We start from the raw sequence: 15,122 nt of genomic DNA, 5'->3' as shown, positions 1-15,122 counted from the left end.
ACTGCACCAGTTGGGGTGAGGATTTAATAATGTGTGTAACTACTGAATCACTGTGTTGTATACTTGAAACCAATATAATATTGTATATTAGCTATACTTCAATAAAAAATGCATTTAAAAAATTAGGACAGAAATAAACCAAGTAGAGAATATAAAAACAATAGAAAAATCAACTAAGTGATGGGTTTTTGAATGATAAGCAAATTCAACAGACCCTTAGCTAGACTAATTAAGAAGATAGGAGAAGGCAAAAATCACTAAAATCAAACATGAAAGAGGAGGCATTACAAGTGATGCCTCACAAATAAAATGGAGACTGTCTCCTTATCTAATTTCAGTCTCTTGGGAGAGTTGGGGAGCTGCCAGAGGCCCCCACCTCTGATATCTGGTGCAAATGAAGAGAAAGAGAGCAGAGAGCAGGTTGCCCTGGGATTCCCACAGCATGGGCTCCTTTGGGTGCATTGTGTCCACATGGCAGGCCTGGTGGGTGGCACAAAAGTGATCCAAACATCCCTCAGAGATGAACAGAGGGAGTGACTCTGTGTGCAGGGAATAGAGAGCATCTGGGCCACATACTGAATTCCCTGAAATGGGTTTAAAAATAGCGTGCCCAGGAAGATGGGAGAGAACACGATCAAGGTGCCTTCTGATAATAAAATGGAGTTTGTTTTTGGCACATGACTGAGACCCTCATTCATAGTGACTACATGCTCAGCATGCAGCGTTTTACTAATTGTTTGCACAACTCACTTGTAAGCTCTGATTCTGGGGAGCTACCATTTCATTGTTTTATCTTCCAATCACTGCAGAATTCCAAGCACACTTAGGTATTCATGAGTTCTTGTCAAAATACTTGAATCAATTACCTTCTTGTGAGCCAGTGTGAAATGGGGAGGTGGCCAGGAACTATGTCACAGTTCGGTTTGCATAGAAGCACACAGAACATGGGACTAAATGCTCTACAGAGGCTCCTCGAAGGGACCTTTGGAATGCATGCCAGAGGAATAACTGAAAAAAGACGTGGTTAAACAGGGAAAGGTATTGGGCCAAGATAAGGGTGCTGAAATTTCCAAGGTAGCCGACTTGTTTATTACAGAGGAAAAAAGCAGAGGTGAAGATTGCAGGGACGGTGTACAAGGTGTGATTCTGGGTGGCATGGTGGAAAGTGGAGTAGAATCTATGAGAACGGATGTGTCCCCTCACCCCTCCAGGTCAACAGGATCATCCAACAGGTGCAGTGCCTCCTGGAGGAGCTGGAAGGCCCAGGCTGGCTCTGGGTTACTGGGATTTCCCCAGGACTCCACGGCCTCTCAGGGGCTGACTCTGGCAAGGTAGGAGGAGGACTGAAGCCAGGCCACGTGGTGCCAGCCCTGGGGCTCCAGCTTCGAGTGCTGGACCTGCACCGGGATCCACACCCGTCTGAGCCCACTGTATTCACAGAGCGACGGGTGACGTGGGACCCCTCCTGATCTCTGTGGGGAGCCTACAAGTTACAGGAGGCACAGCACCTGCTGGAGGAGCATCGTGACCAGGAGGGGAGACAGGGACCTGGCCGTTCGCAAAGAATCTGCTTCACCTCCGACCAATGCCTCCCGGAGTCACCCCTTGTACACCGTTCCAGCAAATGTCAAGTGTGCTCTGTTTTTCTCTAATAAACTTGGTCATGATGAGAATTTAGACATTTCACTATTGGTCCCAGTGGACCTCCCTCTGTCCTTTCCAAGACAGCATGCAAATGCTCACCCACCTTGTTTCAGTTCCCCCAGCCTGCCACATGGGGCTTCCCAGGGAGGGACCAGCAGAGTGGCCACGAGGGGACACATGTGGACCAGTCCTTGGCGCTGCCGCCTGGGCCTGGGCAGGTGAGGGAGGCAGATGGCAAGGTCAGAGGCTGACCCGTGGGGCCTGTGGGAGGTGGGGAGGGGTAGCCCTCACTTTGCACAGCTTCAAGCAGAAGGCCAGGCCACCTGTGGGTCCCAATGGAGCAGGGCCCCACTGTGGGACACATGGCCGGAGGACCCACAGGGCCAGGAGGGAATCAGAACTCAGAACCTGGAGAGGCGGTATTGGCCAGGAGGGAAGACAGGGCATCCACCGTCAGCTCTTGCCCCTCATTCTGTGCTCACCTCACTCTTGTGAGCAAGGTTGTACACTGCTGTGCCATGTGGTCTGGGTCACAGACCAAGGAGGACCTGCCTGGACCCCCATTCTCCCAGCCCTGGGTGCAGGACTGAGACTGGAGCCCCTGCAGCCCTCATGTGCTTGTGTGCATCAGTTGTGTTGCCTTAGTAGGAAGACACTCAAAACCAAGCAACATCCACACCTACTCACTGAGGGTCCAGCCCTGGGGGGAGGCGATGTGACAGCAGTGTGGGCATCGTTGAAATGCAAAGGCCCCGAGGCCAGCCTCTCAGGCCACAGCTACATGGGGCCTCCTACCTCAGTGGAGAAGACGCTCCTGCACAGAAATGCTCCAGAGAGACAAGGTGCCCCCGCCCCCGCCCAATCTCCTTTCTGAGTGCCCCGATTCTCCTTCCCAGCCCGATACGCTCTCTGTGCTGAGGGAAGAGGGACTGTCCACCAGCCCACACATTTTATTCGCCCACCAAGGCCGGAGGATGGGCCTTCTACGTCAGTTGTGGAGCCTGTCCCCTCATGACATGCCTTTCCTCTCTGCTCAGCCCACCAGGAGACCCTGATGCCTGAGCATCCCCCAGTGCCCCAGCCTGCTTCAGCGAGAAAGGGAGGGCCCCCTCTGGACAACGGCTGTCTGCAGGCTCTGTCCAGAAAGTGGGCTGGTGCTGCAGAGGGCACAGGGCCAAAGCAGCGGCCATCCTTAGACGACTGGGGTCCTGTGATGACGCTGTGTCCTGGGGACTCCCAAAAGCGGCCTCCAGGAGAGCAGGGGTGGGGCGGGGGATTTATGGGGGTGGTGGGCTCTCGGGAGCCATCTGGAGAATGCACATGAATGTGGAGGGGGAACGGGGACATCATCGCCTTGGGTCCCGGAGCCCGGGACCTTCTTGCTTTCTGCGCCCCTTCCCATGGAGAAGCCCAGATGCCACCAGGGGCAGAGACCCAGAGCATTTCGTGACAAAACAGGCTTTATTTGCATTTGCATACAAGGCCCAAATGGGCTGAACCCCCCCCACCGCCCCACACCTTTCCCACCACCCTCTTATCCCAACCCCAACCAGCCACCCCCAGGGGACCCGCCCTCCCGCCTCTCCCACCCCTCCCTCCCTGTCCCACAGCAGCCAGGATCAGGACTGGGATGTGGAGGAGCCCGAAGCTGCCCTGGAGGGCCGGCTCCTCCCTCCTGGCTGCAGGGCCGCTTCCTACCCTTCCCTGTGATGAAAGGGTCCCCCCTTCTCTTCTGGGGCTGGGAGGGGCGGCCCAGCCCCAGAGCCAACGCTGGAGCCCCAGCGACCCTGAGGATGGCCCCTGGCAGGGGTGTCTTCCCAGCAGGGGCTGGGCCTGCACGCGGGGCCCGACTGCTGGCCTTGCCAGCTGGAGGGCCAGCGGGGCTGAGGCCCGGCTTGTGGGGAGAGCGGGCCTGGGGTACTCCACGGCGGAGGAGGTCTGAGCCCGGAGTAGGACTCTGGGGCAGTCCCCAGGATGGCAGCGTGTGCTGAGAGGCCAGGAGGAAGGCCAGGCTGGGGAGCTCCTCCTCGCTCTCACTGGGCCTGCCCGTGGGCCCCAGGGGCTCCCGAGCAGGACAGGTCTCTCCCGGAGCAGTGGCGAGTCTGGGCCCCAGGCTGGGGGAAGTGTGGCACCAAGCCTGGGGGGCAGGGGGCCGCCAGCCAGGCTTCATGGGAGGGGGCTCCTGGCGTCCTGGAGAGGCAGCGAAGGCTTTGGGCCCGGACACACCAGCATCTCCTCGGCTGTGCGCCTGGCGCTGCCCGCAACCAGCCTCTGGTGGGAAGGCTTGGTCGCTGGCCCCTACCTGGGGGCCGTGGCTGTGCCTCTGGGGATCCTGGCTGGCCACAGGGCCAGAAGGCCTTGAGTCCGCTCGGGGTGTGCCGTGACTCGGGGGGCCCCGCACACCCTCCTCCTGCTTCAGTTCCAGGAGTCGCTTCTGCTCCAGCTGCGAGGAGGGTGGGCACCGTGAGGCGGCCCGAGAGGGGGAGGCGGTGCCACGCCAACGACAGCCGCTGCGGCTCTCCTGCCAACCTCACCCTCCAGCTTGGTGCCCCGGCCTGCGTCCTCCCTCTCCTCCCCGGCTCCCCACATCCTCTCCCTGCCGTACTCCTGCCCGGCCCCCACCCTCAGAGAGGCCCTCCCTGCCACTTCTGCCATGCAACGCAGGGGGACGGTCAGGAAGGAATCCTGTCCTGGGCTCCCCTGCCCTGGCACACCCGGGGTGCCCCTCTCCAGGCTCACCTGTTTCCTTCCCTTTCCCAGCTCACCTGTGCCAAGGACAGTCCTTCCTCCTGCTGCAGCTCCTCAGCGAGGGCCAAGAGATCCAGCTGGGCTTCCGGGCAGGGCAACTCCGCCAGGAAGCGTGGGTGCAGCACTGCGTCCACCTGGCCCAGAAGGAAGAGGCTGTGAGCATCCTTGGAGGGAATCCCCTGGGCATCCAGAGGACCCGGAGGGCGACGGAAAAGCAGAGACCAGCCCCAGCCTCCACAACAAGGGGCTGTTGGAAAGACGTGGTCACGGTCCCCGACCACAGGCACACATGCACACGCACAACATATACACACGTATATGTGTGCATGCCACACACCCCACACGAGACGTGCACGCAAACATATGCACAGCCACACAAGTATATATACCGGTACCTATGCACACACACAAGCACGCACACCAACACCCCGCACAACCCTGGCTTACCTGGGTTACCCCTGTACAACACGCAGACACACACACACATATACACAGCTACATATGCACACACACACACACACACACACACACACACACACACACACGCACACGCCAGAGCTCAGGAATAAGAAACAACTCAATTCCAGCTGCCTGGGCACCACCCCGACCTGGGTGGTAGGAGTGCCGCTCCCCGAAATCCTGTAGCACCCGGGCCAGGGCCAGCCTACCTTGTTGAGAAAGTCTTCCTGGGCACAAAGCTCATTGATGTAGGTCAGGAGACCCGGGTCTGGATAGAGGCCCCCCTCTCCCTGTGGCGGCTTGGAGCTATCTTCCCCACGTTCTCCGCCGGGCAGCCCCTGAGCTGGGCCGCCGGGCCCCAGCAGCCCCTCCATGATCTCCAGGAACTCTGTCACGGCCTCGAGGGGGATCTCCGTCGGCGCCTCGGTGTGCGGGCTCCGCCGGCATCGCGGTGGCTGGGCGGTGGCGAGCTGGGCCATGGCGCCGGCCTTCTCGCGGATGCGTGCTGAGGAGGGTGCAGGGAAGGAGTGTGGGTGGCCCGGCCGCACCTCCCCAGCCCTGAGCGTGCTCAGGGAGTACAGAGCTCGGGGACATTCCCGTGGGGGGTCATGGCCAGCTGGTCCGCAGGCACCAAGATGTGGAAGTGGACACAGGGCCTCTGAGGGCTTCATGCTGGGGTGGCGGGAAGGAGGCCCGCCCTCCTCCCAGCCCCCAGCCCCTTCCAGCACCCTCTGTGGGTCTCTGACCAGGGCAAGGGGGGTGGCCATGTCCTAAACCTGGCCCATTCCCGTCGGGTCCAAGGGAGACCCCACGCTACTGGTGGCATCGAGGTCACTGCCCAATGCCCCCGGGATGAGGAGGACCGTGTTGGGGACCGCGGCCTTCCCAGGCTCCCACTGCCTCTGGCCTTTGGCTCCGGGGGAACACGGTGGCATACCTCGCTTCTGGCCCCGCTCTGGGGTTGAGGGCACCCGAGCAACAGGCCTGAGGGGTGCTGGAGGAGGTACGCCCTGCGCCGCCTTCATCCACTGTGCGTTCTGACAGTGTCTCGCCTCCTCGGCCTCGAACTCCATGAACCTGGGGCAGGGGAGGCACGGCCCCTTGAGGAGGAGGCCTCCCGGGCCCAGGCAGGGAAGCAGTCAATGGAGAGGTCAGACGGCTAGGTCATGGGGTGTCATGGCCCTGGCCGTGGTGGGGAGGCAGGCTGCCTGGGGCACCCGACCCCATGTACAGCCCCAGGGCCCGAGTCTGAACCCCACCCCCCAATGTCATGAGACCTTCATGTCTAGACAGAAAAGGTCAGCGTCTGGCCAGGTGGGGCTCTGGGGCAGGGGAAAAGAGTAGCCAGCCTCCCAAAGTGGGGGGCGTGCTTCCAGAGGGGTACAGGTCTTCATCCAGCCCTTGGCCCGGGGCCCTGACTCACCTTCCCGCCATCACATAGTAGATGCTGCGCTCTGACTTGCTTAGACAATGCCACTCCTGCACGCCCCGCTGCAGGACCTCCTCCCGGGTCATGGTGGGGTTCTGGCGGGCCAGGGTCCGAAGCAATGGGCTGTAATTTGCCCACTGCGGTCAGTCACCATCTGCAGCCCGGAACCTGCCCACCCCACCTCACACTGTGGAGCCTGCATCCCCAGCACGGAGGACTAAGCCCAGGAGGAGACCGGCAGGGTCTCGGCGGTAGAGGCCAGCCTTCCGGGCCACTGTGGTGCCGCCTGACTCCACAAGCCTCCGCCACGGACTGCGGCCGCCCGTGCCCTCACACCGCAGCTGCCCACTGTGGCCTGGAGAGCGGGGCTGCTCCTCAAATTGGCCCTTTACGGCTAACAACGGCAGGCGTCCAATGGGCGAGCACAGGCCACGCCGTCAGACACCCTGCCTGGACAGCCCAAGGCGCGTGCTCTGCAGGCCTCTGAATGCAGTGGAGTGGTGTGTCAGGAGGGGCCCGGCCATGGTGGGGCTGCCCCGCTCTGGGCTCCGAGTGTGCCGCCCCCCCTGCACCAGTCCCCCCGCCTCTCCCGGCCTGGACCCTGCACCCAGGAGGGCAGTTGGGCAGAGAGCTGTCTCCTGGGCCCTGGGGTCCCCCGCCTCCCTGAAGGGATGCCCAGGCATCATCCCCTCAGCCCCGTGTTAAAAGGGGACAGAGCCCTGAGAGCGCAGCCTCCAACCCTGGGCCTGCCGGCCAGGGGCCCCACTGTGAGCCCGCAGCGAGCCTGTGGTGAGCATTGCGGCCAGAGGCCGGCTGGCTCACAGGGGCCGCCCGCGAGATGCGGCCTAAAGGATGTCACCACCAGAAGTGACCGCCTCCCGACAACCAGCCCGGTCAGAGCGAGGACGACACGGCCCTTGATCCAGGCTGGACACCGTGGCTTCCCCGTTGGACGACACTCACATGAGGAAGCAGGACAGTGCCTCCGCATCGGGAGTCTGGGGCAGGTGCCTGCGGGCCAGGGGCTTGCAGTGCTGCCAGTGCCGGAACTTTTTGTTCACGCTGGTGCGGTGGCAGGCGTTCCCGGGTGAGGCGGTGGGCTGCGAGCAGGCCGGGCCGCTGTTCCTAGCAGCCCCAGGTGGACGAGGCCTGGCCATCGCTGGGAGCTCGCCAGAGGCCAGCTGGGCAGCTGGCACTGCAGCTCGAGGTGGACGGTGCAGGGACCAGCGTCCATCGCTAGCCTGGGTGCTCCAGGCAGGAGGGGCGGGCAGGATGGTCTTCCCTCCCGAGGCCGCCAGGAACTGGGGCACAGGACACACAGCACCCCCACAGAGGGCCCCAGGAGTGCTCCCATGGAGAGGGGCCCGAGTCACGACAAAGGTCTGAGGCAGGGGAGCCTGCACGGGCCTCTGTTCCGGCCAGACGTGCACAGTGATGTTGCAGGCCCCAGGCCAGCCTGAGCCACAGCTGGCCTGTCCTGCCACCAACGGCGTGCTGGGGAAAGCCGGCAGCACCAGGGTGCTTCCTGGGGGCAACACTGGGCCCAGGAGGTTCGGTGGGTGCTGCTGCCAGGGGGCCCAGTGTGGCGGGCTGAGGACGGGAGGGGCTGACGGCAGCACTGTGAAAGATGACGCGAAGCTGCCAAGGTTGACGGTCCCCTGCGGGCCCGGCACTGGAAACGCTGTCAAGACAGGAGAGGTGCTGAGAGGATCTGTCCTGGGAAGGGTGCCCGGGACTCAGGGGCCGGTCTGCTGGTGGAACCGGGCAGGGCACAGCTGTCCGCAGGGGACAGTCAGGCCCCGACCAGCTGAGACCGTTCCCCTGGAAATGTCTGCCCCACCCGGGTTCCCGGCCCACTCTGCCAAGAAGAGACCTCCCAGCAGGTGCTGCGTTTGTGCCACCAGACCCTGGCCTCATGGCTCTCTCCACACAAGACTTGCAGACACCTGCCTGCGGGGACGACCCCGACCACAGCCCGTGAGCCGCAGGGCACTCATCCCCGAGGTATGGTCCGGGCCCTGGGGCCTTGAGACCCGGCAGTGTCTAAAACACCGGGGCCCACGCCCCTCTGCTTTGCGGTGCCCGTGCCCACATAAATCCCTCTCTTTCTTGCCTGACACAGCACACGAACGCACTTGAAATGTCCCTCTGCACAGGAAAGGCCCCGGGACCCTGACTGACATAACCCATCCAGAACCACCCACAGCACACCCTTAACATGGGCCAGGGTCCCTGCCACCGCTCAGGAGCTCCATTCCCAGGAGAGGGTCAGTGGAGGAGGTCTCGTGTGCCCTGAATTCTGTCACTCGACAACCAGTGTGGGCTGCAGAGCCTGGGAAAGGGCTGGCAATGGAGAGCAGAGGGCAGTCAGGGGAGGATCCCTCCGCTTTGGAAAGGAATCAGCACGTGTAGATGTCCCAAGGGACAGGCAACCATACTCCACGTCCACTATCATCCCTGGGTTAGTGACTCGCACACAAGCAAACGCCTCATCTCAAAGGTGAAACGCAAAGCTCAAGTCTGTGAGACACTGGACAGGAGGAAGTGGCTCTGCAGAACTGAGTCTCCTCACAGGGAGAAGGATTCAGGATGACTCAGGAACCCAAGCCCTATCCTGCTGGCGTCACCCAGCTGCCGTGTCCCCGTTGAGCCCAACAACAGCCCACTGCCCAGAGGAGAAGAGCTCTGGCTGGAGGGATTGCGGGAGGTCAGGGCTCCGGCAGCCAGGGGACGCTGTGGCCTTGCTCGTGGAGAGAACATGTGCCTGCAGACTTGGCCATAGATAGGGCCCCTGGACAATTTTCTGGCTCAGGCCAAGTCTCTCTACCTCTCCTAGCGCACTGTGGGGTCTGGTAAAGTGCAGTTCAGATCCCTTGGGATGACATCGTGGGGCAAGCACTGTGCCCCGGAGGGTGACTCAGGGCTGGGCTTTCCCGGGACACCCTCCACTCTATGCGGCCACTACAGCCTCCCCAAACGCAGGGTCCACGGCGTGTCTCCTTTCTAGAAAGTAGCAGCGTGTGGGCGGCGGTCCCTTCTCCCTGCTCAGGGCGCTTCCCTTGGGTCACCTGACCCACCTCCAGAAGCCACCTCCCCAGGGCTTCCTCAGCTTTCCAGAGCACCCCCCCACCAAGCAGGTGAGATACCCTGGGGCCCAGAGCTCTCTGCCCCCTTGACGGTCTAACCACTGTGCCCGGATAACAGTCACATTTGAATCCCAGGGACCGGTGGGCGGTGGCCCCTGAAACACTGCCACCCAGCCTTCAGGCCTTACCTCCTCCTGAAGTCATCACCACAGGCTGAGATCCGACCGCAGCCGCTTGGCCGTTCCACCTGGGGAACCGAGTCCAGGACCAGAGAGCAGCCTCCTCCACCAACTGCTCAGGATCCCACTCAGCCAGGGCAAGTTTGAATGTAAACAGGCCTAGAATGTAGGGGCCCAAGACACTCTGCAGTGGGGGAGGGGCAGAGGGCAGGCGGGCTGGGGGCACGAGGGAGGGGGAGACATTCCACGGGCACTCTGGCAGGTGGGCAAGAGCACAGGTGCTCTTCCAGCTTCCAGCGCCACACCCTCGGTGGGTGCCTCTCTTGGCCGCTTACAAATCGTTTTTCCGCCTCACAGCACCAAGGTCCTAGCTGATGTTCCCGCTACTTTCATTCTGTGACCATCCACCTAGTTTGCGGCCAGGGCCCCACTGCTTCCTACTGCCCGTCACTGACTTCCACAGAGGCTAGGCTTTCTGAACCCATGGGAACAGGTGCTCTGATGAGCACACAGGTACTCATGGCCACGGGCGGCCCTGCGTTTGAAATGGGGATGTCTGTGCAGCCGCGGCCTGTTCGGGGCACTGTGCCCATCGCGCTTCAGGGAGCAGCCCGTGCGTCCCCAGGGCTGTGTGTGGAGGCCCTGCAGACCCCAGCCAGGCCCCCGTTGTTGGAAAGGCCCATGCCATCAAAGAAAGGCCCTGCGGCCTCCACGTCCAAGACCAGAAATTCCTCCTTCGCGTTTCTTGGAACATCACCCTCCTGTTAAATACGTTTTTTACCTTTTCGATGGTTTTAATGTACTATCTCACACAAGTAAGACCTTCGCATGATTCACAGTCCATTGTAAACACGGAAAGTACAGTGGCGAGTCCTCCTTCCACCTCTTTCCCAGCAGCCCAGATCTCTGTCCACCGGGAACCAGTGTCATCTGATTGTGCAGATCTTCTCAGACATGTGCTATGTGGCCAAAGGCAAATGCATTCTCTTCTTATTTTTTAAATGCTTTCAGTTTTCTCTTCTGGTGAAAATTCATTTATGTTCTGATATATTTGCAGATATTTACAGCCTTGCAAGCAAGTCACAGTGAGCTTTATTTAACAGAACTCCTGCTGGGGATTGAAAAAAGAACAACTTGCAGACATCTCCCAGGACTTGGGTTTTTATCATGGGAAACCTTAGATGATTTTCACCAAGGAACTTCATATTCAGAGGGATGATGAAGCAAAGCATGGTACTGAGACACTCACGAGAGGCAGGCTTCCCTCTTGCTTCCTCCACCAATTGTGGACAAGATTCTCCCTCACGGCTTTCATGTGGGATTTGCTTGTTCTTCTCAGGACCACCGACTGGAAAACTGCATTGTGGAAAAACTATCTCGTCCCAATTCCACACCCCTTTTTATATGACTCCATCAAAAAGCCTAGGCTCCAGAAGCAGATAGAATTGTTAGCGCAAATGTGTTTGACAACACCAGCCATGCGAGGGGGAGATGACAGTCCTCTGCACTCTGATTTCTGACCATTCCTGCAGGAAGGCCAGGGGCGGGTGTCTTTCGAGCAAACAAAAATCTCCAGACGTGGGTCTCAGGCCTTAGCGGACAGAGGATCTTCCTCCCAGTCAGGGAGGAGCAGCAGAACGGGGAGATCACGTGTGCACACAAGGTTTTAGTGTGGTAGGTGAAGCTGCGGAGTTGAGACCCGGTACCCACCTTGCAACAGGCTGGACGGGTGTGTGCAGCTTCTGGGAATGCATTAGAAACTCAAGTCCCAAAGTGGCTTCTGCTGCCTGTCTTTTTCATTGCCAGCTCAAGGGCTGCAAAATTCCCTCCGGAAGAGGAGGGGAGTAAAGCTACTCCTACGCTGCCTGCTGTGCAACTTCAGTTGGCCCCTTGGCCCGTGTGGATCCTTGTCAGAGCGCCATGCTCACGGAGGAGGGTGTTCCCGCCACCCTCCACCCGGAGGCGTGGCCGCGGGGAAACCTGCATGCACTCAGCAGGTGCCGTGAAGGGGACACGTAGTGCAGCAGGCCCGCGGAAGAACCCCGAGTGTTTCCCTGGTGGGTCTAGAGCTCTGAGCGAGGAGTGTTCTCTGAGAGTGATTTTTATGTTTTAGGTACTAGTCCACTGTGAGACGTATGTTTTGCAAATGCTTGCTCCCAGTCTGTAACTCGTCTTTCCATCTTGTTAAGGCGATCACTGGCAGAGCAAATGTTTTTACTATCGATGAGGTCTGGCGGGAGGCTCCCGCCAGTCTCTCGGGAGGGCCGCCCCTGGACTCGGGGGCGGGGCGCGAACCTAGGGAGGCAGCCTGCTGCCCGTGAGGCCTGTGAGACAGGACGGCTGCGAGGCGGCCAGCCTGCGGTGCGTGGGCGGCCGAGTGCAGGGTGCGGACTGGGGGTGCGCAGTCCGCAGGCGGCGGAAAGGAGGCTCGGCTCCGATGCCCCGGGACCCTGAAGCCGGGTCCTGCCAGCCGCGGATTCCCGCTGCGCCTCGCGCGTCGCGCGCACGCGCGCCACACGCCCAGGGAGCGGGCTCCGGGCGCGCGGACCAGCGGATCCAACGGCTCCCAGGATCCCTTGCGGCGGACCGCTCGGGCTGCGCGCGAGCTCGCGGGGCGGGGCCAACGGCAGAGCAGCCGGTCGGGGGTCCGTAGCGGCTACCTCGCCCGGCGCGTGAGGGAGCGTGGCTGCCGCGTCCTGGCTGCCGAGGGGCTAGGCGTCTACCTGGGGGCGGGGACACGCGGGCGGCTGCCGGCCTCCAACACCTCGCGGTCTCTCCGCGCGGAGCTGCTGTGGCCCCGGCTGATGACTCAGAAATCAAAGGGGTCATAGCAGATAATTATGGACAGCTATGTGCCAACAAATTGGATGACCTGGAAGAAACGGATAAATTCTTAGAAACATAATCCACCAAAGCCGAATCAAGCTCAAATAGAAAGTCTGAACACACCAAGAACAAATGAGATGGAATCAATTTTTAAAAGCCTCCCCAAACAGCAAAGTTCAAGATGGCATGGCTTCACTGGTGAACTCCACCGAACACTTAAAGAGAAATGTAAAAAGTCCTTAAATGGTTCCAAAAAACTGGATAGGAGGGAGCACTTACAAACTCATTTAGATGACCAGCATTACCTGACACTGAAGCTAGACAGGACAATACAATACAATAAAATTACAGGCCAATATCCCTGATAGGCATAGATGGAAAAATCCTCAACAAAATTGTAGCAAATCAAATTCAACACCACATTAAAAGGATCATACACAATGATCAAGTAAGATTTGTTCCTGGGATATGAGGACAGTTCAACATACCCAAATGAATGTGACACACTGAATTAACAAAAGGAAGGAATAGTATAAGCTATCTCAATTGATGCAGAAATGGGACTTGAGAAAATTCAGCACCCCTTGCACGGTACAAACTCTCAACAAATTGGGTGTAGAAGGAATGTACTTCAACACAATAAAGGCATATATGAGAAACCCACAACAAACATTCTCACTGATGAAAAACTGAAATCTTTTCTTCTAACATTAGGCAGAAGGCAAAGGTGCCCACCCTCACTGTTTCTATTCAATAGCACCGAAAGGCCCACTCAGGGGAATTAGGGGAGAAAAAGAAATAAAAGGCATCCAAATCAGAAAAGAAGTAAAACTATCTCTGCTCATGCATGTCATGATCATACATGTAGAAAACCCTAAAGTGTCAACAGCAAAATCTCTTAGAACTCATAAACCAATTCGGCACACTTGCAGAACACAAAATCAACATACAGGAACCAGTCATGTGTCTAAACAAAAGCACCAAATTACTCTGTTCACAGAGGGTCCAGCCCTGGGGGGGAGGCGATGGGACAGCAGTGTGGGCATCGTTGAAATGCAAAGGCCCCGAGGCCAGCCTCTCAGGCCACAGCTACATGGGGCCTCCTACCTCAGTGGAGGAGACGCTTCTGCACAGAAATGCCCCAGAGAGACAAGGTGCCCCCCCTGCCCAATCTCCTTTCTGAGTGCCCCGATTCTCCTCCCAGCCCGATGCCCTCTCTGTGCTGAGGGAAGAGGGACTGTCCACCAGCCCACACATTTCATTCGCCCACCGAGGCCGGAGGATGGGCCTTCTACATCGGTTGTGGAGCCTTTCCCCTCATGACATGCCTTTCCTCTCTGCTCAGCCCACCAGGAGACCCTGATGTCTGAGCATCCCCCAGTGCCCCAGCCCGCTTCAGCGAGAAAGGGAGGGCCCCCCTCTGGACAACTGCTGTCTGCAGGCTCTGTCCAGAAAGTGGGCTGGTGCTGCAGAGGGCACAGGGCCAAAGCAGCGGCCATCCTTAGACGACTGGGGTCCTGTGATGACGCTGTGTCCTGGGGACTCCCAAAAGCGGCCTCCAGGAGAGCAGGGGTGGGGCGGGGGATTTATGGGGGTGGTGGGCTCTCGGGAGCCATCTGGAGAATGCACATGAATGTGGAGGGGGAACGGGGACATCATCGCCTTGGGTCCCGGAGCCCGGGACCTTCTTGCTTTCGGCGCCCCTTCCCATGGAGAAGCCCAGATGCCACCAGGGGCAGAGACCCAGAGCATTTCGTGACAAAACAGGCTTTATTTGCATTTGCATACAAGGCCCAAATGGGCTGAACCCCCCCCACCGCCCCACACCTTTCCCACCACCCTCTTATCCCAACCCCAACCAGCCACCCCCAGGGGACCCACCCTCCCGCCTCTCCCACCCCTCCCTCCCTGTCCCACAGCAGCCAGGATCAGGACTGGGATGTGGAGGAGCCCGAAGCTGCCCTGGAGGGCCGGCTCCTCCCTCCTGGCTGCAGGGCCGCTTCCTACCCTTCCCTGTGATGAAAGGGTCCCCCCTTCTCTTCTGGGGCTGGGAGGGGCGGCCCAGCCCCAGAGCCAACGCTGGAGCCCCAGCGACCCTGAGGATGGCCCCTGGCAGGGGTGTCTTCCCAGCAGGGGCTGGGCCTGCACGCGGGGCCCGACTGCTGGCCTTGCCAGCTGGAGGGCCAGCGGGGCTGAGGCCCGGCTTGTGGGGAGAGCGGGCCTGGGGTACTCCACGGCGGAGGAGGTCTGAGCCCGGAGTAGGACTCTGGGGCAGTCCCCAGGATGGCAGCGTGTGCTGAGAGGCCAGGAGGAAGGCCAGGCTGGGGAGCTCCTCCTCGCTCTCACTGGGCCTGCCCGTGGGCCCCAGGGGCTCCCGAGCAGGACAGGTCTCTCCCGGAGCAGTGGCGAGTCTGGGCCCCAGGCTGGGGGAAGTGTGGCACCAAGCCTGGGGGGCAGGGGGCCGCCAGCCAGGCTTCATGGGAGGGGGCTCCTGGCGTCCTGGAGAGGCAGCGAAGGCTTTGGGCCCGGACACACCAGCATCTCCTCGGCTGTGCGCCTGGCGCTGCCCGCAACCAGCCTCTGGTGGGAAGGCTTGGTCGCTGGCCCCTACCTGGGGGCCGTGGCTGTGCCTCTGGGGATCCTGGCTGGCCACAGGGCCAGAAGGCCTTGAGTCCGCTCGGGGTGTGCCGTGACTCGGGGGGCCCCGCACACCCTCCTCCTGCTTCAGTTCCAGGAGTCGCTTCTGCTCCA

At 60.1% G+C, this 15,122-nt stretch overlaps 1 protein-coding gene across 1 annotated transcript; it reads right to left on the bottom strand.

Annotated features, from left to right (window-relative positions):
• Positions 1 to 3,178: 3,178 nt before the first annotated feature.
• On the bottom strand, positions 3,179 to 7,077 carry LOC130683100 (NUT family member 2G-like). Its single transcript, XM_057499370.1, has 7 exons — positions 7,020 to 7,077; positions 6,467 to 6,635; positions 6,275 to 6,403; positions 5,789 to 5,928; positions 5,061 to 5,356; positions 4,410 to 4,526; positions 3,179 to 4,087 (listed from the first exon to the last, which is right to left on the bottom strand). The coding sequence occupies exons 1-7, from the start codon at positions 7,075 to 7,077 to the stop codon at positions 3,179 to 3,181; spliced, it is 1,818 nt and encodes a 605-aa protein (XP_057355353.1).
• Positions 7,078 to 15,122: the final 8,045 nt, after the last annotated feature.

This window comes from Manis pentadactyla, chromosome 3 (assembly GCF_030020395.1).
Source record: "Manis pentadactyla isolate mManPen7 chromosome 3, mManPen7.hap1, whole genome shotgun sequence".
In the NCBI taxonomy this organism is placed as follows: domain Eukaryota; kingdom Metazoa; phylum Chordata; class Mammalia; order Pholidota; family Manidae; genus Manis; species Manis pentadactyla.
The sequence above is the reverse complement of the archived record's forward strand: the minus strand, read 5'-3'. Positions and strand labels throughout refer to the sequence as shown.